The sequence below is a fragment of the Curcuma longa genome, chromosome 13 (genome assembly GCF_044706935.1).
Source record: "Curcuma longa cultivar G26 ecotype Majalengka, Jawa Barat chromosome 13, ITB_CL_G26_1.1, whole genome shotgun sequence".
NCBI lineage: Eukaryota > Viridiplantae > Streptophyta > Magnoliopsida > Zingiberales > Zingiberaceae > Curcuma > Curcuma longa.
Window position 1 is genome coordinate 8,158,970 of NC_133873.1, and position 24,825 is coordinate 8,183,794.

The 24,825-nt window shown below is 36.8% G+C and overlaps 3 protein-coding genes across 4 annotated transcripts; 2 read left to right on the forward strand and 1 right to left on the reverse strand.

Annotated features, from left to right (window-relative positions):
• The first annotated feature begins 217 nt into the window (after positions 1-217).
• On the forward strand, positions 218-5,592 carry LOC141844150 (GDP-Man:Man(3)GlcNAc(2)-PP-Dol alpha-1,2-mannosyltransferase). 2 transcript variants are annotated; one of them, XM_074732169.1, is made up of 8 exons: positions 218-547; positions 1,495-1,781; positions 2,460-2,646; positions 3,939-4,007; positions 4,122-4,318; positions 4,601-4,710; positions 4,795-5,088; positions 5,285-5,592. In XM_074732169.1, exons 1-7 carry the CDS (start codon positions 245-247, stop codon positions 5,040-5,042), a joined length of 1,401 nt encoding a protein of 466 aa, XP_074588270.1. In that variant the 5' UTR covers positions 218-244; the 3' UTR covers positions 5,043-5,088; positions 5,285-5,592. The 2 variants fall into 2 exon arrangements, with proteins under 2 accessions (XP_074588270.1, XP_074588269.1); XM_074732168.1 differs by lacking the exon at positions 5,285-5,592 and having other exon boundaries at positions 4,795-5,181.
• Positions 5,593-7,468: 1,876 nt separating this feature from the next.
• LOC141844393 (protein Brevis radix-like 4) lies at positions 7,469-12,067 on the forward strand. The gene is made up of 4 exons (XM_074732451.1): positions 7,469-7,567; positions 7,680-8,002; positions 10,843-11,310; positions 11,789-12,067. The coding sequence occupies exons 1-4, from the start codon at positions 7,469-7,471 to the stop codon at positions 11,868-11,870; spliced, it is 972 nt and encodes a 323-aa protein (XP_074588552.1). The 3' UTR covers positions 11,871-12,067.
• A 9,574-nt stretch (positions 12,068-21,641) lies between these two features.
• LOC141844587 (PHD finger protein PERSISTENT TAPETAL CELL 1-like) lies at positions 21,642-23,884 on the reverse strand. The gene is given in 5 exon segments (XM_074732632.1): positions 21,642-21,970; positions 21,972-22,288; positions 22,291-23,171; positions 23,245-23,533; positions 23,600-23,884. Coding segments are annotated over 5 exon segments (1,953 nt in total). The 5' UTR covers positions 23,862-23,884; the 3' UTR covers positions 21,642-21,766.
• Between the last annotated feature and the right edge of the window lie 941 nt (positions 23,885-24,825).

Genomic DNA, 24,825 nt, shown 5'->3' on the forward strand with positions numbered 1-24,825 from the left:
TAAGTACTTTTTTGATTATTTTTTTTAACATGAACGCCATTTGGACGATAATTAAAATAAAAGAAGCCCTTTTAATTTTAACCGTAAAATATTAAGGACATTTAAACATGAAATTGCAGGGCCCTTTTAAAAATTATGCTAATCTTTAGGGGGCACGTGAAAACTTTTACTATGAATTATAATAATGAGGAAAATTCTCTCTTCATCCTTCCTTCCTTGCCCCTCTTCCTCGAAATCCTCGGTCATGGGGCTCTGGATCTCGTTGCTCTCCGCCTTGATCTCTTCTTTCCTGTCGTTGGCGATCTTATCGACCGTATCGGCTGTGATTTTGGGGCGGCGTAGGCGGCGGAAGGCGGTTGGATTCTTCCATCCCTACACCAACGATGGCGGCGGCGGGGAGAGGGTTTTATGGTGCGCGGTCAAGGCAATTCAGGAGGATTATCCTGATCTCGACTGCGCCATATTCACCGGTGATGACGCCTCCCCTCAGAGCCTGGCTGGACGTGCCCTCGATCGGTTTGGCGTCAGGCTTCTTCGCCCTCCTCAGGTAGCTTCGCAATATCTAAGCCCTAGTTTTTTATTTCCCTGATTTATATACATATTTTTGAAGAAGAAAAAAAAACAGATCCTTTTACCCCTTATTCTTGGTCCCTTGTCGATTACTTTTCTCCCACCGCGGCTCCTTGAATTCCATGTGAAAATCAGGTTTCGACAGATTGGTTCCTTGTTGATTCTTCGATAATATAAACCCAGTATGCTTCGAGGGGTCGTGGTGATACCTTTCATAGTGTAGAACATTTTAGAAGGTTCTCTGGGTTCTATTGTTGTACTGATGGTGGACATATATAAGTTTTATTCACTAAATGATATATGTTCAAATTATGCTAGCATGTAGTGATTCATTAGAAGTTTTTTTTTTCAAAATAAATGATGAGGATGTTAGCATGTTGTGTTCACCCAAAAACTCATGCTTGTGTTGGGTATTGAAGGTCATCATTTGCAGTTCAGATTGCTAAAGGTGAGAATTTGAGGATGCTTTCTTCCTTAGTGGTATAGCTTGCTTTTGACAAATGCAAATGAATGTGACTATGATATACATTGATTGAGGTATGCTAAAATAATACTAGCATGTGGTATTAGCAGTTGTTATAAATAATTTATGAGGATTTTAAGATATTGTGTTGACACAAAATTTCTTGTGTTAGTCATTACAGACCACCATTTATATTTCATATTGCTAAAGTTGTGGATTTGATGATGCTCTCTTGGTTAGTGATATAACTTGCTTTTGGCCTATGTAAGTGAATATGATTATGGATATAGGTTATGGATGCTAGTTACGGTATTACATTTGTGAAGTAATTGCTTAGGTTTCACCAAAGAGTCAATACTGGATAGTGAGTTGTTCTCCACCTCTTCCTCTCTTCTTTTCTGATACTTCATTTTTTTTCTGCAAGTATTTTGTATCTTAACTTGCCAACTTGCACTTTTTAGGTTGTTCGTTTGTACCGAAGGAAGTGGGTTGAAGAACACACGTATCCACGTTTTACTATGATTGGTCAAAGCCTTGGTTCAGTGTACCTTTCATGGGAAGCTTTATGCAAATTCACGCCTCAAGTCTATTTTGATACTAGCGGCTATGCTTTTACATATCCACTTGCTCGGATTTTCGGGTGCCAAGTTATTTGCTACACTCATTATCCAACTATCAGTTCAGACATGGTTTCTCGTGTTCTTCAATTTAACTCTATGTACAACAATGATGCCTTAATTGCCAACAGGTATTTTTTTATCAAAGAGTTGAGTTAAACATTTAAGTAATTTTATATTGAAATTTTTGCTGGCTCTAATTCTTCTGCAGGTGTAGAAATTCTTACATCTTAGAACTGTATCCTTGATCTTCTTTCACAAACCAATGCATTGTTAATTTTTTGATCTCGTTAGCCAGTTTTAAGCTTATGTTATTCCACAATCATGTATGATTCCACAAATTGTCTACAAACTACATCATTTTCATTAGGTTGGTTAGCATATTTGTGTAGTGGCCTGTTCGCAATTTTCAGCTTAGAACTCATTGTCTCATATGCAATGCAAATAATTTTTTAGAAGTTATACGGTCATTTGTTGTATGGTTTATAAAACATATGTACAAGTTGTATCATTGATAGAGCACAAAATGGGGAACTTGGTATTCAGCTTTTGTGATACCTCATTTTGTAATTTGTGCAGGTCAAAATATTTATTGTCTTTGCCACACCATGATTAATAAAATTTATAACTGATGAATATTATCACTTATTCCTCTGTTTCACTTTCAGTTAGGACATATTGTGGTAACTCACACTAATTGGTGGCTTCTAATTTAAAGAATTAACAGAATATGCTATCCTATTATTAGGAGACCTATCCTTGGATAGATTAAAAATAAACTTACACCTTATATGTTGTTTTCTTCACAGTCCTTTACTATCACGGTGCAAAGTTGTCTATTATACATTGTTTAGTTGGCTATATGGATTGGTTGGATCCTGTGCACATCTTGCAATGGTAAATTCCTCATGGACCAGATCACATATAGAGAAGCTGTGGAGGATCCCACAACGCATTAAAAGAGTTTACCCTCCCTGCGATACTTCATCACTTCAGGTTGATTATTCTTCTATTTTTTTTATCAACCATCTCATTCAATGTCTGTTAAGTAACCACACTTTTCATCTTCAATATATGGTGTATGTGCTAGAACTTAGATGCATATGAACATTAAGTTGGCTGTGTTTTGCTTGGTTTTTGAAATTGGTTGATTCCAATCTGAACCCCCAAGATGAACAGGAACCAATGATGCCTGATCCAATTTTATTTGAGAAAGTGAATACAGTATTTACCTGAAAATTTTCAGAGTTGTCTCAAATTAAATCAGAGAGAGTTTGGATAACTGAAAATAACCTTGGATTGTGTTGGAAAATTTTAGTTGGGACCCAGTGATCTTTTCATCAAAAATCTGTATTAAAAATTGCAGTCACCAAACATGCTAGATTGCTGCATTGGTGAAAACCTAGGATTGGAACTGATACTAACTGTATAAGTGTAACATTTAAGAAGTTTGACTTCTTTTATAGAGAGGCCAAATCCAATCAATTATTTTCTGCACTTATCATGCTAATAATTTCATGGAATTTAAAGAATCTTTAAACCCATTCAAGATATTTTTCTTTCTATCTCCACTTTTCCTCAGAAAGCCACCTATTTTCCATTTGTATAACCAAATGTTGGTGTTTACTTATATATTTTATAAAAGTTATGGGTGTTCCACTTTATTCCCATCATTAATGACTTGTTTACCAGGGTGGAATAATAGTAGAAAGAGGGAAAAGAAACAAAAAGAAAAATGTCATGGGATGTACATTATGACGTTATTTAGCCTAGTAGCTTCTTAGCACCATCCAACAAGAAGTTACTATAATCATGTCTTACTAGTTTGATTTTTTACTTGAGGAAACCCAGTAGCTTCGAATTTCAACACCTATAACCCTTTAAGCTCATTTCACCAGAGGGTTCTCTTTCCAACCATTTGATTATTAAGAATATCAAGTGAACAAATTAGCTTCTAGATGATAAGTTACTTTTTCTTTCTTTATCTCCATGTTTATTTTTTCCATTGAAGTTTTTTTTGCTCATGTTGAACCAAGATCTAAGCCCTCTATCATATTTTTGATGCTTGTCTAGTTGGATCGAGTGTATCGGCATCTGATTGCTTAGATGTTTGCAAAGTTGGAAGTTTCATCTTTATGAATGTGTCTAAGACTTGGCATTACTAATAACATTTGCAATTTGAGCATTTCTAGCAACTTGTCCTTATCTTCAAGTTTCATTAACTATTCATTGGCAGAGCTTCATTTATATCCATCATAGATGACATGAACTCGTGAATGTCCAAGCAGATGCTTCCATTAGAAAGATCAGTCGAGAATCCTGTGTTTATATCTGTTGCCCAGTTTCGCCCAGAGAAGGTAAAATGCTAACATATGAATGCAGTTGGAGAAATTTGCATTTGCCTTTGATTCTTGCTTAGTCACATGGATAATTGACGACAAATATTTACTAGAGATTTGTTTCGCATCCAGGCCCACACTCTTCAGCTGGAAGCATTTGCACTAGTGATTGAGAGACTTAAACAGGACTCATTGCCTAGACCTAAGCTCCAATTCGTTGGCGGCTGTCGGAACAAGCAGGATGAAGCAAGATTGCAGAAGCTCAAAGACAGATCCAGAGAACTAAATATCGATAACTATGTGGAGTTCCACAGGGATGTTATGTACAAGTATGATCTCCATTTCTGCTAATTTATTTACAATTCTTTCAGATAAATCAATTTTCTGCTTGTAGGTCCTTATTTTCTCTCTCGACCAATCTGTGCTACTTTATTTACAGCTTTTTGGTCATTTTTTTCGCTTGATTGTGGATGAAATTTTGATACACCTGTTGCTTGCATCTCATGTTTAGTGCATTGATCTTTCAGAGGAATTTAAATATCACATTTTAATTCTTTGTTTACAAATAGTTTCGAAGTTCTCAGATCTCTTGCCGTTCCAATATGACACAGGGACTTGGTCCATCTTCTGGGAGGTGCTGTTGCAGGGCTCCATTCAATGGTCGATGAGCATTTTGGAATCGTTGTCGTAGAATACATGGCAGCCGGTGTGATCCCGATCGGTTAGTTTATACTAGTCACATCTATTGTTTGCCCCAAACCCGCATGTTTCCCTTCGAACTAATAGATGCTTCTTTCCGCATCAGCCAATAATTCAGCAGGTCCAAAGATGGATATCATTTCAGAAGAAGACGGGAGACGAACCGGGTTTCTTGCCTCCGACAAAGAGGAATATGCCGACGCAATACGTAGAGTGCTCAAGATGCCCGAGTCTGAGAGGCTTGCGATAGCCACGGCTGCTAGAGAGCACGCTTCGAGATTCTCGGAGGGGACATTCTTCAACGAATTCAAGGCTGCAGTTCAACCTATCCTCGCACCGAAAACTTCTTCCTGAACTCCGATTCGCCTGCTTTCGTTGTAGTTCTCCAATTTTGCACAGGGTAATGGTTTTCTCTCTTGGTTCTAGTTGAATCATTGGGTGATTATCAGTCTATATTCTCTTAACTATTCTAATCCACTTGCTTGTTTTATTTGATTCATGTTTGAGATTCCAAGGGCTCTAAATCTCTCATGAACATTGTTCATGATATTTGAATTCAGAGTTTTTTAGATAATAATATGGTAAATGATTTCTAGGTCGGATGGTCAAGACTAGACGAGATGCATGGTCCGAGTGGATTGGTTGGACTAGACGAGCTGAGTGTGTGGAGCTACACACACTGACTAGGTCGAGGGGTTGAATCAAACCATGGTGAAAAGGTTAAGCTTGGTGAGTTGGGATGCGAGTGAAGATCTCGTCCTCGTCTTGACCATCGATCGACAATAAACGAGCCAAGTAAAATGAGAAGAATTTTCTTTTGTCGAGATTTCTTTCCAACTTATGAACAACTCCACTAAGATCTCTTCGCACAAGCTTGGCTATAGTCTCAGAGATTTCTTGTTTTTCGAGTCTACTACATTGTACTAAAATCCTATGTTTTAACTCGACTATTGAAACTCCAAGAACCTTGGTAGGATCGATTGAATTGAGTAGTATGGATCGAGCTAGACGAGCCAAATAAATATTTTACTATAGTAAAATTTTAAATGAAAGATATTATATATATATATATATATATATATATATATATATATATATATATATATATATATATATATATATATAATTATTTTATTTATTTTATTTGTAATTGATGAATGAAATCCATGATCAAGATATCGACTTATGTTTACTTGGGCAGAAAGGAAAGAGAGAAATAGGAATTGGAATAATAATAAAATAATTAGAGAAAATAATTTTTCTTTATTTATTAGAAAGAAATGACTCTTTTTATTTCGAAATTCCGTGGACACTTAAAAATTGGCAAAATATATAGGAAAAATCAAAATAACACTCTTTATTTTATTGGTATCGTCGAAAGCCAGCTCCTATTTATATTTTATATTTTGAAATTGTTTTTATTTTTATCATTATTAGCAATTATAAGATTATGTAATTATTACATAATTATAACTAATTATTATAATTATACAGTTGTAACGGTTATGATCTTGTAACTATTATAATATAATATCGATTAAAATAAATTATTTATATTATAACAATTATAATTTATAATTATTATAATATCAAATTAGGGATGATAATGAGTCAGGTTTGGATAGAAATCTATATCCTCCGTTTTCATTCCATTTATTATATTCATCTTCATCTTTATCCCTATTGGATATTCAACTTTCATTTGCATTCCTCTTCTTCTGCAACATGGATATTCATTCTCATCCTCATACTCATCAAATAATCGAATATTCTCTATACTAATAATTTTTTTTATTTCATCCAATTACTATCATTCAACAAAAATATATTAGAATTAATATCATATTTTAAAAAATATAATCTAACAAAAATAGAATAAGCACGACGAGGAGAGAAGCCAAGAAGAATTAGAAGATCAAATTTATTTCTTTATTTGTTCTTTAATTGATGGTTGATGAAATGAAAAAAATAGTTAGTGAGTTTATATATATTATTTAATGGGGTATTCGGATTGAGTATGCGTAATTTTATCAGACTCGCTTCTATATCTGAAAATCTTCCTACTTGATTATCTAATTATTTAATCAGATTCAAAAAAATCCTCCATTTGGATTGAGTATTTATTAAATCCACTTCCATATCAGAAAATTTTCATATTTGATTATCTAATTATTTAATCAGATTTTTAAAAAAAAAAATCTCCATTTGGATCGGAGACCCTGCCTTGACAGAGCACCCACGCATACCAAAAATTCAACCATTTCAATAAAAGATGAAATTTGTCACTTCAACGATTTGACATGGTTATGACTGTGAGAAAATAAATTGAAAAGCTGCACAGTTGAAGGAAAATATTATTTTGATTTTATGAAAATTTAATTTTTATCTACTTCAATAAATTTGCTCTGCACTAACCATGGAACCCTCTCGCTGTTAAGAGAAAGTATTCCATCATTTTGTAAGTGTCTATATTTTAATAATTACGAATTATACAATATAATCTATTTGTTCATATTATAATAATTATAATTCATAATTATTATTAAAAATAGACTGACATGATTTTAATAAAAAAAATGTCCAATTTATTTTCGCCGGTATATTTTTTTTCAAAATAATTTCCTTTATTTAAATTAACAAGTCGATCGTCTTCCCGTTTTACGCTTTCTTCTTCTTCTTCTTCCTCTTCTGCTTCTGCAATCTCAAACTTCTCTTCCTCTCTGGCGTTCCGGATCTCTTCTCCTCCTTCGTTTCTCGATCGATCTCCTCGTTTCTCCGATATGTTGACCTGCATTTCCTGCCCCAAGCAGTTTGGCCGAGGCCGAGCGCCGTTCTACGACTCCGACGACGATGACGCCGTCAATGAAATCAGTCCTCAAGTCGCTAATCTCTTGATTTAGATCCAATTATTGGCTTTTTTTTGTAGCTTCCATTGCGCAAATTTGAGTTTCTTTGTTTTGTTTTGTTTTATTCTTTGATTCTTTTGTTCAGATTAAGGATATGACTTCCGGAGCGACGGAGCATGGACGGCGCCGACACCATCAAGGCTCCAGATTGATCGAATCGGAGGCAGTGTCGACGCCGAGAACTGCTGCGGCGGCGAAGTGGCGAGAGCTGGAGGCGCGGATGCGGTGGCTTTCCAGCGGCGAGAGGACGCCTCGGGTCAGCGGCCGGACGGAGGCTTCATCGTCTTTTCTTGAGGACGGAGAGGACGAGGAACCCAAGGAGTGGGTGGCCCAGGTTGAGCCTGGGATACTGATCACCTTCCTCTCGCTTCCACAAGGCGGCAACTATGTCAGAAAGATCAGATTCAGGTACTTCGTTTCCACTCCCATTTTCATCCCGTTGAAGTGATCCCTGCTCTTGTCTCCACATGCGATGAGATCTGGTTTCTTCAGTCAGGGGTTCCCACTTGCCACTGGCTGAGGAAAAAAAACCCTACTTGGTTACATTTAGGGATGCAAAACGAACTGAATTAGGGTGAATAGTAAGAAAATATTGATATTTGAGTTTGAGCTCGAAAAATATATGTGATATTTAAATTTGATTCGAAATTCAAAAATATAAACAATATAATTTTGGCTTGAGCTGAGTTCGGTTCGAATTGTTCGGATCTTGATTCGAGCAGAATTGAATTATAGTTCAAAATAATTTAAATTTAAGTTTGATTTGAGTTATTTGGATCTTAATTTGAGTATATTTAAATTAAAACTATGTGAAAATAATTAGAGTTCAATTTGAGTTAGGTTCGTGAACAATCGAACAAAATATTATGAGTTCGAATTTGGCTCGGTGATTTGAAATATGAATCGAATATTTTTCGAGCCGGCTCAAAAAACTCACGAATATGCTCGATTCGTTTGCGCCCTTATTACAATTCTCACTACATGGATCATCCATGCTTGCCAATTAAAATTCCCTACTGCTATTTAGGATTTAATTAGGACAATGTGTTTAAGCTAGATGAGGAAAGAAAGTGCAAAACTTGAGCATATTACAGTAATTCAAAGCTTCAATTAATTGGAGTGAGTAATTGTAGCGTCTTCACAATCATTGAAATACCTTTCTTATTATTGTTTCCCATTCTTTATTTTTTTTTTTGGAAATTCTTGAAGGCCCGTAGTCTAAGAACTGAGGTGAAGCGACAACCTTTAGAAAATTTGTCAGGGTCTTTTTTTTCACTATAGGTCATTTCCGAAGGAAAGCTTTGGTGTAATAGTAAAGTTGCTACCAATATGACTTTGAGGTCACGAATTCAAGTCGGACGGAAATAACCTCTTGTAAAATACAAGATAAGACTGCGTACAATAGATCCAATATGATTCGATCCTTTCTCGAGACTTCGTATTGACGAGAAGCTTCATCCATTAGACTGCCATTTACCATAGCTTGTTCCCCCCTTAAATTAGTGCAAGGTTTTGGCTTTAGGTGATGAATCAAATTGGAATTATAGGGGTGTGAAAAGGCTTTAAAACTGTGTTCAAAACTTAAAAATGGTGACTTTCTTAAGCCTTTTCCCTTCCTTTTTAAACTATAAAAAAATGTTTCTTTGGTACTGGAGGGCCTGCTGTGCTTACGCTGTATTCTGCTGGTGCTGCTCTATGGCTCTGTTGTCATTTGTTTAGTGTGGAGTATGGATGCTGTAGGTTTTGAGACATTGAATTCTCTTTATGAGCTGGAGATTCCTCTTTGACTTGGGGAATCATGGGAAGTCGCTCTCACGTCTAACTGGAGTATGTGGGTCTTGCCAGTTGCCACAAGATCTTGATGATTCATTTTACCTGTTCCTGATTGTGGGTTGGTTGGTGAAACATTGTGTGCTTTTATGTTGAATCTTTCTTGAGAATAAAACAATATGTTAAAGGGTATGATAGACAACCCCAAATCTCCACCACTCGGATAGCCAAATGAGAGACACTGTATGTAGGACTGTAAATGAGTTAAGCTAAGTCAAATTTTATGGTGTTCAAGTTTGTTTGATAAGATAACCGAGCCGAGAGCCAAGCCTAGCCGAGTCTAAAATGAACCAAGCCATTGAAATGGTTGTTCAAGCTTGGTTTGGTTTCTTTTTTACAAGCTTGAACTTGGTTCGTTTACATGTTATCGAGCTCTCAATTCAAGTTAGTTTGATTGTTTGAAACTTTTACATATTTAAGCTTGTTTGATTAGTTGTTGAGCTTGATAATACAAGCTGGTTTGTTCATTTTGAAAGTTTTTTGTTTATTTACTATGTTGACAAAAGTTTTGTTGATGAACATGGTTCATAAATTTTATTCGTGAATATTATTAATTAATATTGTTCATTAACAATTCACAATCTCTATTCATGAACATTAACGAACTAAACACAAATGTATTCAAGCTTATTTATTTAATTAACTTTGTATGCATTGAATGAACATAAACAAGCTCTTACAAAATCAAATACCAAATTTGCCCATTAACATTTGGTTCATTTATAGCTCTTACAGTAGACCATCGACTCTCTTTCCATGCGCATAGTTAATAGTCCATGATAGATAAACAATAAAAACATAGTTATCTCTTATACATTGTACAATGATGTCGATATTAAGAGTATAGCTTGGACTTTTGTGATAAGTGGCTAGACAATCTTTGACTAAAGATAGGAATGCTGCTTGTGATGCATCCATCATACATGGAAAAATTTGCTAAATTCAGCAATCAATTATGGTGCAAGCATATGAACAATAACTTAACTTTATTTCAGTGAGGTGCAATTAAATTCTTATTTGTGTAAAAACTTGTGCCTCGAAGTCTTCATGTTCATCGTGAGAGGGGTGTGTTGAAGCTAAGAGATCATATGCCCATTCATCCACATCGACTAAGTGTGGTGATCCATATAAATATATAAATTACACCTCTTGATTTCAACTTTAAATACTTTTTTAATTCACTTAATATCCTTCCTACCATACCATTACAGTATGCATCTAATCTACTTTGGTTGAGGACCTTGAGCTTAAATCATAAGGTTCTAGTACTTAGCTAAACTGTTAGAATACTTGTGTTCTTTTCGATCATCTCTGCAGAAACTTAAGCTTATGCACACATGAATGTTGATCCTTTTGTCATTTTATCTAATTTTTAAACATCTACATGCTTGTGAAGCCATTTTTCTTGTGTTGTCCAGTCAAGACATGTTCGACCAGTATCAAGCCCAAAGGTGGTGGGAAGAAAATTATGACGATGTCATGGAACTATACAATGTTCAGAGATTCAATCACCAGGCCATGCCTCTTCCCACACCACCAAGATCTGAGGATGAGGTTAAAAAAGGTTGTGCATTGGGGTGTTCAGCATCTGATTCACTTGAGCAACACAAAAGTTGCAGAGCCCATTACAATTCCTCTGGCATCTTAACTACAACACCAAAGCTGTCGAGCATCAGTGGTTCAAAGACAGAAACATCATCCACAGAAGCATCAACAAGAGCAAGTTCTTCGCCAAAGGAACTGGATCAGTCTGAGGAGATCTTCACATCTGTGAGCCATGCTAGTGATATGGAAAGGGAGTGGGTGGAAGAGGATGTACCTGGTGTGTATATCACAATCCGTGAATTACCAGGAGGAATCCGGGAGCTTTGCCGTGTCAGATTTAGGTCAGTCTTCCATCACTATATTTTTGAAAAAAATCAGCTGAATATGCTCCTTTCAAACATTTTTATAGCATCTCTTTCAGATCTTACTGTTTGATCTTCTTCTAGAGCTATGTATCATTGCACATTATTAGATTGCTTATCATACTGTTTAGCTTCCAGGCAATTATTTATTTAACATGTTCTCTTGGAAAATACAAATCTTAAGGGTTCAAAGATGACCAATCGATTTTACAATTAGAAAAATATAAAAGTAGACCAAAATATAATCAAATTAAGGCAATTAAGAATGATATATGAGATCTGAATACTAGTAGTGATACAATAGCATAGAGTTCAAGGGAGAGATTAAATAAATACATGAAGAAGCTGATTCCAAAAAATCAGGACTAACATAGCCCCTAATTATGATAAATATTTTCAGTTTGTCTTACAATGTAGCTTATGCTGACTCTATTTCTATTTCCATCATAATTTGCAGTCGGGAGAAATTTGGAGAGATGCATGCTAGGTTGTGGTGGGAGGAGAATCGTGCCAGAATACGACAACAATATCTTCGATAAAAGATGTCAAAAGCTTCCCTTATCTCAGTTCAAGCTAACAATTTGCCTTCTATGGAGTTTCCCTTATCTCTGCAGTTACAAATTTATGCTTTGAACCCATATCCTTTTCTTCTCCAGAGTCAAAACTTTAGTGGAGCCGAAGCAAAATTTTCAGGCGGTGTGTCACTACTCGTGCCATGTAACTTTGTTGCTTGAGTTTCGAATAATTTCCTGCTGCTTTGTCAAATGGCCAGAATAAGCATTCATAGGAGATGGGGTTTTGCTCAAATGAATGCCAATCAGTGTTATCTCTTTGTAGATTGTTTTTCCTAATGCTAATTGCTATTTTTGGTGATCTAAATATTTCAGTACTCTCTAGATCGGTGAAGAAGATTGGAATCGAGCTCGAAAACCACTAGTACACAATAACTGAGCTTGGATTACCAGGTGAGTCTCTCATCATTCAAAGTAGCTCTTAAGTAAATCAATACAATTTCCTTTTTATGATGTATATGAAGAGGTTACATACAAAGATGGATTACCTTCTGCTATTTCTTTTATCTTTGTCAATTCGAATAAATTGCTTGCACATGTAACCTCTTTTATGTAATGACTGTTGTTTCAATTGAGTTCCATGTTATCATATAGGCATAATCATATACATATATTGTGCTTTGTGAACATTGATCTCCCCTCCTTTTAAGAAACTTAAATAGTAGATAGATACTAAGTCTTGATCGATCGATCGATTATTTTGTACCTAAGTTTCGGTGAGGTTCAGTTAAGTATGATAAAAATGACATGGCTGATGAAAAATTGTTACCCTAAACATAACTTGGCAACTCAAATACAACACACAAGGAGTTTTTTTCCTTCAAGTATATGGTCACCATCCATGGACCCATACAGTGGAGGAACTGAAAACTAAGTTTTAGGAATACAATGTGTAGGAAATAATCAATCTTGACTTGTGAAGAGTCGATCAAATCATGGATGAAATACGATATAATCAATTAGATTGATTTGATTGAGAATAATTTATTCTTTGATAGAATAGTTTTCTTTCTTTAATTATTATTTATTCTCCCCATTGTAATTATAAAATGGCTTTTTGGTTCATGAATAAAGTTAAAGTGAGAATTTTTTTTATGATATCAAAGCCAAGTTCCCCTCTGTAAATAAACATGTGTAATTTTTTTCCTCTGAAGACAACCACGATGTCCACTGATTCTTCCACTTAGTTTATGATTGAAAAAACCTTTGTCGTCGTTTCTTCTTTTTTGGGAAGCGATGTCTCATCCTTGTAAATTATAGTCCATAATTATTTGCAATGAGCTTAATCAGTAAAGATAGTTATTTGTGACAAAGGGAAGTTGGGTTGTCTTATAGGTGACTCTTCTCAACCCATATTAAACGATGCATCGTACCAAATCTGACTAGTTCGAATTCAATCAGGCTTGCCTGACCGATTAACTCCATGGAACCCAACATCAACCTTCGTTATCTCTAGTTCAAGATGGCCAAGGAGGTGTGGGACGCAACTCGGATGATATATTCTAATCTGGGCAATACTTTCCAAGATTTTTGTACTATTGAAGCTGAAAGAATTGAAATAAAGTTCAAATTCTATGACACAGTACTTCTCTAATCTTCAAGATCTTTGGCAAGAACTTGATTTATTTCTTAAAAAGATTCAACGTGCACTGGCTGTAGTGTTAAAATTCACCGCATTATTGAAAAAGAGTGTGTGTTTGACTTTTTGATCCATCTTAATTGTTATTTAGATAATGTACGTGGTCTATTATTGCACGTGATCTATTTTCATCTCCTAAAGAAGCTTTTGTGAAAGTCTAATAGGAAAGGTCATGCTTATTGATGAGGTTATTGCACCACAATCCATTATGTTTCAGCTTTGGTTTCCACAAAAAAGTCCGTATCAAATCAGCATCAAAATAAACGCCCTTGGTGTGGACACTACAACCGACCAGGCTACACCAAGGATAAATGTTGGAAATATATGAGAAGCCAGCAAATTGGTAATTACGAAAAAAGAATGAAGGTTGTGGATTTCATACTTAATCGAGTTAAGAAAAATCTATTGTTTCGGTGTTGCAGCTCCCTTCACCAAAGAACAAATTGAATAATATTGTAAATTCTTCAACCAAATGGCCTTCAATGCGTCTTCCAGTTCTAATGTTAGCTCATGCTCTATGACTCAATTTGGTAAACTCAATTCATCCTTTTTTAACCATTCAACAACCCCTTGGATTATTGCTTCTAGGGCCTATGACCATATGACAAGTGACTCGAGTCTTTTTTGCTACTATTATTCCTGTTCTCGCCAAACAACTGTTAGGATTGTTGATTGATCATTAATTATAGTTGTTGGCATAGGCAATATTCAATTATCTCAGCATATTATTTTGAAATTTATTTTTTATGTACCTTCTCTAAAATGCATTTTGATTTCTATTAGCAAAGTCATCTTTGATAATTAGTGTTTTGTTATTTTTACCTTTGTCGTGTCAATTTCAAGACCTACGTACTATCGGAAAAACAATTGACAATGTTAGAATTCATGAAGATCTTTATTATTTTGAGGATAAAAATAGTCCGTCTTTGGTGTCTCATATTGCTTTTAATTCTGGTCTAGTAATAAGGAAATAATATCTTGTCATTGTCGTCTTGGCCATCTTAATTTTGGCTATTTGAAGTATCTGTTTCCATCATTATTTACTAATAAAGATCCTTTGCCTTTCAATTGTGAAATATGTCAACTAGGCAAGTGTACTGACATCTATTTTTTTCCCAAACGATATAAACCATCTACTCTATTTAGATTAATTCATAGTGATATTTGGGACCCTCATAAATTCATATCTCTCATGAAAAAAGATAGTTTATTTTATTTATTGATGGTCATACACGGGTTATTTGGGTTTATTTTTCTTAAGGATAGATTTGAAACTAGTAACATTTTTAAAGTATTCCATAAAATGATTCTAATCCAATTTCAAATAAATATCTAAATTCTTAGAATTGATAATGGAAAAGAATATTTCAATGTCATTTTAGATGACTATTTAATGAAAAATGGAATTATCATCAAAGCTCATATGTCGATACTTTACAATAAAATAAAGTTTCTGAATGTAAAAATTGTCATTTGTTAAAAGTTGCGCGTGCCCTTATGTTCACCATGTATGTTCAAAAATATCTATGGGGAGATGCAATCCTCACAACTATGTATCTTATCGATTGTCTCTATAGTCGTTTCATAAACTTTGTCACGCCTTTGTCTCTTCTCACTCAAACATATCTACAATTTTCTAGCTTCAATAATCTATCTTAGAAGATTTTTGGATGTATGGCCTTTGTGCATATTCATGCCCATAAGCACAACAAACTTGACTCTCGAGCCCTTAAATTTGTCTTTGTCAGGTATTCTCCTACTCAAATAGGTTATTGTTGTTATTGTCCACACGCAAAGAAGACATATGTTACTTGTGATGTCATCTTTTTCCAAGGTGTCACACCACACGATTGTGATCGTGATCTCCAGAGTGTGCTATGACTTTGTCATGTCACACCACATAGTCGTGGTCGTGATCTCCAGAGTGTGCTACGGCTTTGCCGTATCACACAACACGGTTGTAGTAGTGACGATTGTGATTCCCAGAGTGTACCACGGCCAGCTGTGTTACACCACACAACCGTGGTGACGACTGTGATAATGATCATGGTCTCTAGAGTCTGACATGACCTGATCGTGTTGCACCACACGGTCATGGGGAAGTTGTGATGATGATCATGGTCTCCAAAGTCTAACACGGTCTGATCATGTTACACCACACGACCATGGTGATAGTTGTGGCGACCGTGGAACGTCACCTGTCTCCATGTTTGATCCTATCCAAGTCAGCCCTCAAATTAGTAAAATAAGGGAAATATCAAGTCAAAAATCAGATTTCTTGATTTATTCAAGGAGAAGAACTTCTCAAGTTAATGAAGAAATTGTGAAATCTAGTCACAACTAAGAAGATGAACCAATGGTAAAATCCTATAATGAGTCAGGTACATTTCTCGATCTTGATACACCAATTGCATTCAGAAAAAGTGTCCGATCCTATGCCAAATATCCCATTTCGAACTTTATCTCCTATTCTAATTTATCCTCCATATTTAGTACTTTCACTTCAAAATTATCTAGTGAATTAATTCTTAGATCTGTCATGAAAGTACTAACTATTCTTGAGTGGAAGACTGTTGTTCTTGAAGAAATACATCCTCTCAAATAAACTAATACCTCGATTTGATAGAATCACCACAAGAGAAATGTGCCATTGATTGCAAATGAGTTTTCATGATTAAGTACATGGTTAATGGTTCTTTAAAGAGTTATATCATTTAGATATTAGATTCTCTTTATCAACATAGGCTTATGTTGAATTGCATCAAATCACTTTTGTCTATCTTGTATGTTGTCCTGATTTACTTGCTTATACATGTCTTCTCTCTTATGTGATCTTGTTTCAACTTATTTCCTTCGTGTTATCTTCTATTCTTGTGTCTCTCTGCCCATACAAGTTGCAGTTGACCACTACAAAGGAGGGCATTGCCTTGACTTTACCGAGATTCAACCCTTGCCCATTGCATTAACTTCATCCTTGCCCCGCACCATGAACCAACTCAATTATGCCCCAGGGGCCCACACGGTCAATTTCACGATCATCTGTGAGGAGACAAATCAGATGTTACAATTGGCCACTATGAGGAGGGCATTATCTCAACTTCGTCGAGATTCAACCCTTGCCCATTGCACTAATCAACTCAATCATGCCCCAAGGGAGGGCCATGAAGTTGATTCAAGTGCATCATAATCATTCACTCAGATTTGCGATGTCCCTTTCTTTTCTTCTTCTTCTTCAGTAAAAGGTGGAATCTATCACTCCAGCGATCCCACACAGTCGACCCCATGATCATCTGTGAGGAAGTAAATCGAGAAATTACAATTGACCACTATAGGAGAGGGTATTAGGGCATTACCTCGGCTTGCGATGTCCCTTTCAAACCTTATGTTTCGCGTGTTTGATAGAATTATGTGATGTAGTCGATCTTAAATAGTTGGAACAAAAGTATTGAGGTACAACATGCTCTCCATAGAGCTAAAGATAGAGTTTAAGGTAGGAATAAGAGTCACCTAATCAAATAATTAAAATCTCTCCAAGCTTTTGTGTTGATCCTTCCTTAAGTAAAATCCAAAATTATTGAAAAACAATAGTAATCATTTTTTTATTGGAAAATCTATTTAGTTGGGGAAAAATAAAATAGGGGCAAAACTGTTTCATGTCTGACCAAGATTAATGACTACTGTCCTAAAAACAGAAAACATGGAATTAATATCTCTGACCTTGTAAGTTTTTGCTTGGTTTTCAGTTGTACTCTTGTTGTTTTCTCTTTTGACTCTCTGTGTTTTTCTTACCACTTTGGTCCTCTACAAATTATTGAACTAGAACAGTGTAGTACACTGGTAAAAGAATAAATGAGAGGATTATAGTTTAAATTTCAATAGGGATGAATATTCTGAAGATCGATGTCTAAGTGTATATGAATTATACATTGGATTTACTCGATAGATGAATTAGGGGAAGGTCGTCTACTTCCAAATAGGGTTGTAAATGAACCGAACGTTCATGAACAAGCTTGGTATTCGACTTAATAAAAGTCTGTTTATATTCGTTCAATACACACAAGATTAATTAAATAAACAAACTTGAACAACTCATTAAACTAAACAAACAAGCTTATACACATATGTGTTCAACTCGTTAATATTTATGAATAATATTCGTGAACAATATTTACGAAGTATGTTCATCAATAAAACTTTTATCAATTTCTAAATAAAAAAATTTTAAAAAGAATAAATAAATTTGTATTATCAAGTTCAATAATCAATTAAACAAGTTTAAAATGTAAACATTTCAAACAATCAAATAAACTTGAATTGAGAGTTCGATAACATTTAAAGCCAAGTTTGAACCAAGCTCAAGCTCATAAAAAAGAAACAAAATCAAACTTAAACAATCATTTCAAAAGTTTGGTTGCTTTTAGGCTCGACTTGACTTGACTTGGTTATCTTATCAAATAAACTTGAACATCATAAAACTTAGCTCGGCTCAGTTCGGCTCGGCTTGACTTGTTTACAATCCTACTTCCAGGATTAATAGAGTGAACCCCTAGATTACCAAAAAGAAAAAAAAATCATTGAACTAGAAGCTTTAAGACATGAACCTAGTTAATTGAATCAATGCAAAAATAACCCAAAAAAAAAGAGAGAAAATAGTTTTGTGTTGTTTGTGTATGTAATTTAGATGATCTCTCAGATATTCTAAGTTATCTTCATCCATCACCTTCAATCCACCTTGTTATGAACTTCTAAGCTATCGAACATAGTTCACCCAACTTCATCGCATTAAGTCAACCAAAACAACTCGACCAAGCTGAGTTACAAGCTCAGCTAGATTTAGGTGCAATATGTCAAGTCTTTGTTAAATACATCAAAATGATTCAGATGGCCTTAATCACAACATATGTACACTTAGAAACCGACCTCCCGAATATTCATCCCTATTAATTAAGATTCGAATGTTGATCCTCTTATTTATTCTCTTAAGTATTTACGATGCACCATATTTGTGGGAGCCACTTTATAACATTAAAGGAGGCATACAACCAATCTCAAAGTGCGGAGTGATATGGTTAAGAGCAAAAGAGTGTAGTTGACAACTAAATAAGACAACGCCCCCTCGCAAAATCTTCCTCCTTGATGAAAAATGCAAAGAGAGTTCATTGTATACAACAACAACAATAAGGTTTTCTAATTCCTCCCCAAGATTACAATATTTATTTTATGATAAAATTTAAATAAGAAATATATTTTAACAAATCATTGGCTCCAAAAAATTACAAAGGACCACAGCACTAGTACAATGAAAGAACCTAACAAACAAACATGAAGAATCCAATGCCACCAACCAAACCCTAATTTCCCTTCTCATCCACAAAAAAAAAAGCATACCTCACTATCAACCACACAAACAAACTTCATCAATCTCAAATCTATAAACTTTCATTCCAATGATCGAGTAGTTTGTGTATCGATCTCTAGTGTGTCGGTGTATATCAATCGTATTGAGTGCACTACAAGTGGATTTATTTGAGTTGAGTGAACTTGACATTTCTATTATTTATCGTCATCTCAACCACTTGTTTTAACACTTATTGATCTATAGTGCATGATTTGAGCTCGATCGTAATGTTATCTTGATAGTGCTCGGTAACTAATTCAGTCAACACATCGAGCTAGAATGATAACACGATGAATTTATGTTAAGATCCCGATCATATCACATCCTTGCCATATCGCACGGTATGGGAAAGGTCAAAATTGGGATTATGTAGTGCAATAGTGTCGAGAAACTTCATATAAAATTAAACAATGTGTAAACATGATAAGTTATGCGAGAATTTTATCAATTATAAATATAGCAAATTTATACTATGAAGTGTTTAAACATACACGAGTTTACTAGACATTGATATATAGATTTTTCAGCAATTGACCAAAGGATGCACTTAAAATTACAGAATTCTCAAAATGTACATCTAATTTTTCAAAATTTTCAAATGACATACTTGTTTCCCATTTTATCTCTCCCACCAACTACTATGGTGTTGAATTTCTATGGTGTTGAATTTCAAAGAACATTGGACCGGACCGGCCAGTAGACTGACTACTTTTTTTTTTTGAATTTCAAAGAACATCACCACAGTAGATACATTTCAAATATCAACATCATGATATTGTTCTTTGAAATCCAATGCTATAATAATGTTGTTCTTTAAATGCAACACTATAGTGATTCACGAGAGAGATAAAATATAAAATAAATGCATTATTTAAAAATTTTAAAAGTTAAATATGTCTTTTGAGAATTCCATAACTTGAAGTGAGTCCTTAGTCAATTAGCTTAGACTTTTACATGCATTTTAATATCTTTGTGAAAAGATATCGTATAGTATGTCATTATTGCCCCCGGGGCATGGTTGAATTGGTTAGTGCGAGGCAGATTCATTGAAGTAGACAATGGTCGAATCTCGACGAAGCTAAGGCAATGCCCTCCTTGTAATAGTCAACTGTAATTTTTCGATTTACCTTTTCATAAATAGTCGTAGGATCAATCATGTAAGACCGTTGGAGTGACGGATTTTATCTTTTACTGAAGTATAGTATGTCATTGTTCACAGAATTGTATGTTAAGGGGGTCTTCACTGAAGTTTTATTTGTAGGTTAATCCGTTGGTGCTCCATTAGGATCCGATATCAATTTTATTTTTTACAATTAAACAAATTTAATTAATAAAGAAATAAAGGGCATAAATAGATCTCATCAATGATTATATTTTTCACACTTCTTCCACTACTTCAGCTTGGTGCCATGGTGCCAAGAGACGTCCCGGCCAAGCGCCGCCGCCGCCATCGCCACGGGAGTTGACGAAGGCCGCAACTACCATCGACGCCTTCTCCGAGCTGCCCTTCCTGCCCCCGACCCCGCCGCCAGCGGAGGCCGCCGGAACTACATCAGCCGCCGTGCGGCTCTTCGGCATCGACTTCCCTGCCGTCGTCGGCGAGGCCACGCCCTCGAGCCCCGCCGCCGCCGCCGGCGGGCGCAAGTTCGAGTGCCACTACTGCGGCCGCCAGTTCCCGACCTCGCAGGCGCTCGGCGGCCACCAGAACGCGCACAAGCGCGAGCGCCGCCGCGCCAAGCGCGCGCAGCACCTCCATTTCCGCCATCCTGCCTCCGCCGCCGCCCGCTCCCACCACTTCTGGCCTCCTTTGTCCTGGACAGCCGGCGAACTCCGCTTCCTCTACGCCACCGCAGCGTCGCTGCCACGGACAGTGCCGGCTGCGCCGCCTCTTCGTCGATCAGAGAAAGGCGGCGCCGTCAGTGTGCGTGGCGGCGGCCCGTCTTCTTCCTTAACTTCTCCGAAGCGCATCGAATCCAGTTGCGACAGCAGTTTGAGTTTGGATTTGCATTTGTAAGCTAATTAATCATTAATCATGATTTCATTTTGATTTATCTTTAATTATTTTAAATAAGTATTTTATATCATTAATTTATATCCAATGATATTCCTCAATCGTCAATACTTTATAATATATATATAGAGAGAGAGAGGGGATTGCTATGCTACGCGACGGGAATTTACGCGACCCGTGCGCGACACCCCCGACCCCCAGCCGCTGTCGCCACCGTCACCACACCGTCCGGCCACCGGAGACCGCCGCCCCGGGCACGATCGACGGCTCACTCACCGGTGCACCGTTCGACTTCAGATTCCGATCGGATAATGGCCGGAATCTGATCGAATTCGATTGGAAACCGCCGAATCCAGCACGCGACCACTGTGGGCCAAATCGCAGTCGATTTCTAGCCAAATCGCGGCCGGAGATCGGCCGAGGAAGGACCACCAACGGCCGACGTTCCTTCCTCGATCGGTATCCAACCACGATTTAGTCGGAAATCGACCGCGATTTAATCCACAGTGGCCGCATGCTGGATTCGACAATTTCTAACCGAATTCGATCATATTCCGACCACTATTCGACTGGAATCCGACTTCGAACGATGCGCCTAATAAGAGATAGAAAAATAGAAAATAATATAAATTTTAAATAAAAGTAAGGATTAATGATAAATTCATGAAAAATATAAAATAATGTCTAGTGAATTTTGTGTGTTCTGATAAAAATCATATTTTCAGTTGAATCCTCCTCTTTTTCATCTACTTCTTTATAAATATTCTTGGTCGATCTCTTCGTCCTTCTATACGATTGATCGAACACTTGACGCTTCATAGCATCACTTGTAGGCTTTGCCATGCGAGCATTTCGTTCTCGCATCTACCACAAATGAACACACTAGGAGCTTCTTCCTCGTCGGCGATTCCCACACACCTTGTGTGCTCCCGAACTTCGCAAATGTTGCAGCATATCATCCTTTCTCCATCCTCCTCCTTCACACCACAACCAACACAATCCACAATGTTGATCTCATTGAAGTCCTTCGCAAATTTCCCCTGTGATATTTCCTTTCTCATCTCCCGCGGGCAAATCTTCGATATGCAACTCGACTTCATTGTCTTTAACCAAGTGCTTAGCATCAAGAACACTTCTCGCTTCCATCATAATTGTGTCACGATCTACAACACTTACCTCATCGTCACATTCATGAATCTCCACTTTGATATTGCTTCTTTCATCTTCCGCGACCAAATCTTCGATATGCGATTCAACTTCAAATACTTTGACACTTATCGCTTTCATCGCAACTGTATCACAATCCACAATGCTAAACACATTGTCTCCTTCGGAGTCCCGCCTTCGATGTGGTGTTTTTCGTCTCCCACAATCGGATCTTCAGCTCGCAATTCGCCTTCAAAGTCTTTGACCAGCTGCTTGGCATACAAGACGACTTTCGCTTCCTTCGGCATTGTGCTCAGTATGTGCCTGTACAAGTACAACACGTCTCTCATGATCAGCACTCGGAATCTGTTCTCGCACTGATCCCTCATCGTCGAGATGTCCTCCAAGCAGTACTCGAGCACTCGGGTGATCGGATTCACCTTGCGACGCACAATGTAACCTGCAAAAACTCGATCTCCCAGTGTTTTCAGAACATAGTCTAGCAAACCAGTGTCGCCCACATATGCTCGGGCTGCATCTCTGATTGCCTGCCTAGTGACCCATTGGAGCTCAGAGTTCTTGAGCTTTTCGACAATCACTCGCGCTGCCATCATGACTCTTTTTCGGGACCATCGGCACGGTGGAGTTTCAGTCATGGCCTCTTGGCAGTGGTAGTCCATGGCATGTTGAGCACTACAAGAAAACACATTTTCGGTAGCATTTACAATAATATCACTTTCGCGCAGCTGAATGAACAATACTAACCTTGTAATACTTGAGCATCGCAAACCAATCATGAACCTGAACAGATCGCTCAGTGTCGACAAGATCTGCTCGGAGAATGACTGATATTTCACAATGATGGTCGAGATCAAATGATGACTCGAGAGGCAACGAAGAGGAAGGTCCCGTAGCACTTGTAGAGAATGTCGGTAAACCTCTTGGGTGGCACCATAGCTTCCGCAGCCAAATCTGTATCCCCACCTGCCAAACCAGGGCTCACCGTAGGCGATACCATGGACTAATCTCAGCTCCATTTCCCCCTTCATTGCGACGTCAATCAAGCTCACCTTTCTTCAAATTTTCAAGAATGCCAATGAATTCTCAGAAAGAATTTCTCAAAGAATGAAGAGAAGACGATATGTACCTAACTCGCAGAGCTGAGCAAATCCTGTCCCACAAGTCCATAATTTGGCGGCCAGAAATGAAATGAGAACCACCTCGAAAGCCATTATTGATCTCTACCAAGTGTCCAAAACCATTTGAGTGCATGACCCCATGCATCAAGATGCAATTTGTCTTTGATGGTTTCGCCGATCCTGAAGTATCTTTCTTTAGCCAGTCTCTAGCAACCTGATGGCTTATCGCTTGAAGCGCAGCTGATGAAGGCAACACAAAGTGAAACCTCTTGCTACAAATGATGTGGTGGCCCCAACCTGCACAAATAATTTAGAGTTCACTAATTGGCTACTCGTTTACATTTATGAAAAGGTAGATCATACCGGCAAAATGACAGTAATGACATCTTTGAGAGGCTGGCTCTTTGACATCCGCTTCTAAGACGAGAAGTTTAGTACTATGCTGATGGAGTTGGAGTTGAAATGAACGGCACTGCAGTTGATCTCCATGTCCAAGCAAAGAAGCTTCAAGGTGCCCAAACTTAAGTAAGGTCTCGATGTTCTCTCGGAATGAGCCACTGAAATGAGTTGGATTTCCGGGGAAGGTAAAAAAGCCTTGCTCCTCTGATCTCTTCCTCTTGTTCATCCTCTGTGGTCCTTTTGAGCTAATTGCTGGTCTAATGAGATAACAAAATACAGGGGTTTATAAAACCATGGGATCACACATTCAGTGCTTTTCAGTAATTAATTTTGAGGAAATTATATAAGAAATTTTGTTCTCAACAGCTAGCGAAATTCAGTAGCTAACTTGCTTTCGGCATGATTGAATTTTCTAAACTCAATCAGTAATCCACAAGGAATGACCAAATTTATTTATTTACTAATTTACAAAGTTAGCTCGCACTAACATCAATAGGATGTCCACTTTCTTTTTACATGATCACAATAGTACATCAGATCGAGTTGTCGAGGAGCTTTAACTATGAATTAATACATCTCTAGAATTTGTAGAATTTGAAACCTACTGTGAAGTGTGAAACATTTATTATTAACAGTTAGGTGGATTGGATGGGCTTTGTGATATTATTTTATTTTATTTCATTTGTTTTATGAGGAGAAACTGGAAGGTAGATTAGAAGCTGGTACCTATAACTCCAACTCTTATTGTTCATCATAAATCATAGGTTTTAGGATGATTTCTTCCATTCTACTAAATCTTTGGATTGTTTTATATGTTGCAATCTCTAATCCGAACTACAAGATCGATACAAAGCATCTAGTGGAGAATTCAGGATAAAGGTATATGGAGCTAAATTTATTATTATAAAAGTGACAATCAGGTATACTAAATCTTACATCATGATTGATATAGATAAACAAAATATAACAAAATCATGATTTATTGTGGAAAATAATGTCAGGTGATTCATAAAGTTCATAGGGCTTCTTGTTTAAGGGAAAGAACCATTCAGTTAAAAAGTTATGTTGAAGAATCATACCACTAGTCTGGGTCGAACGAGGATATTTCTGTTAGAAGAACTCCATCCAGATCAGTAGAGCTTGGTTGCATCCATCCGCAACTGAAAATAATCAATTCCAAGAGAAATATG

What these genes read in the sequence shown, in the direction of transcription:
- LOC141844393 (XM_074732451.1), top strand. Translation starts at nt 7,469, where the DNA reads ATGTTGACCTGCATTTCCTGCCCCAAGCAGTTTGGCCGAGGCCGAGCG. An exon ending in TCAATGAAATCAGTCCTCAA is followed by an intron (nt 7,568 to 7,679) that starts GTCGCTAATCTC and finishes TCTTTTGTTCAG; the next exon opens with ATTAAGGATATGACTTCCGG. An exon ending in GTCAGAAAGATCAGATTCAG is followed by an intron (nt 8,003 to 10,842) that starts GTACTTCGTTTC and finishes TGTGTTGTCCAG; the next exon opens with TCAAGACATGTTCGACCAGT.
- LOC141844150 (XM_074732169.1), top strand. Translation starts at nt 245, where the DNA reads ATGGGGCTCTGGATCTCGTTGCTCTCCGCCTTGATCTCTTCTTTCCTG. An exon ending in CCCAGTTTCGCCCAGAGAAG is followed by an intron (nt 4,008 to 4,121) that starts GTAAAATGCTAA and finishes TTTCGCATCCAG; the next exon opens with GCCCACACTCTTCAGCTGGA. An exon ending in AGCCGGTGTGATCCCGATCG is followed by an intron (nt 4,711 to 4,794) that starts GTTAGTTTATAC and finishes TTTCCGCATCAG; the next exon opens with CCAATAATTCAGCAGGTCCA.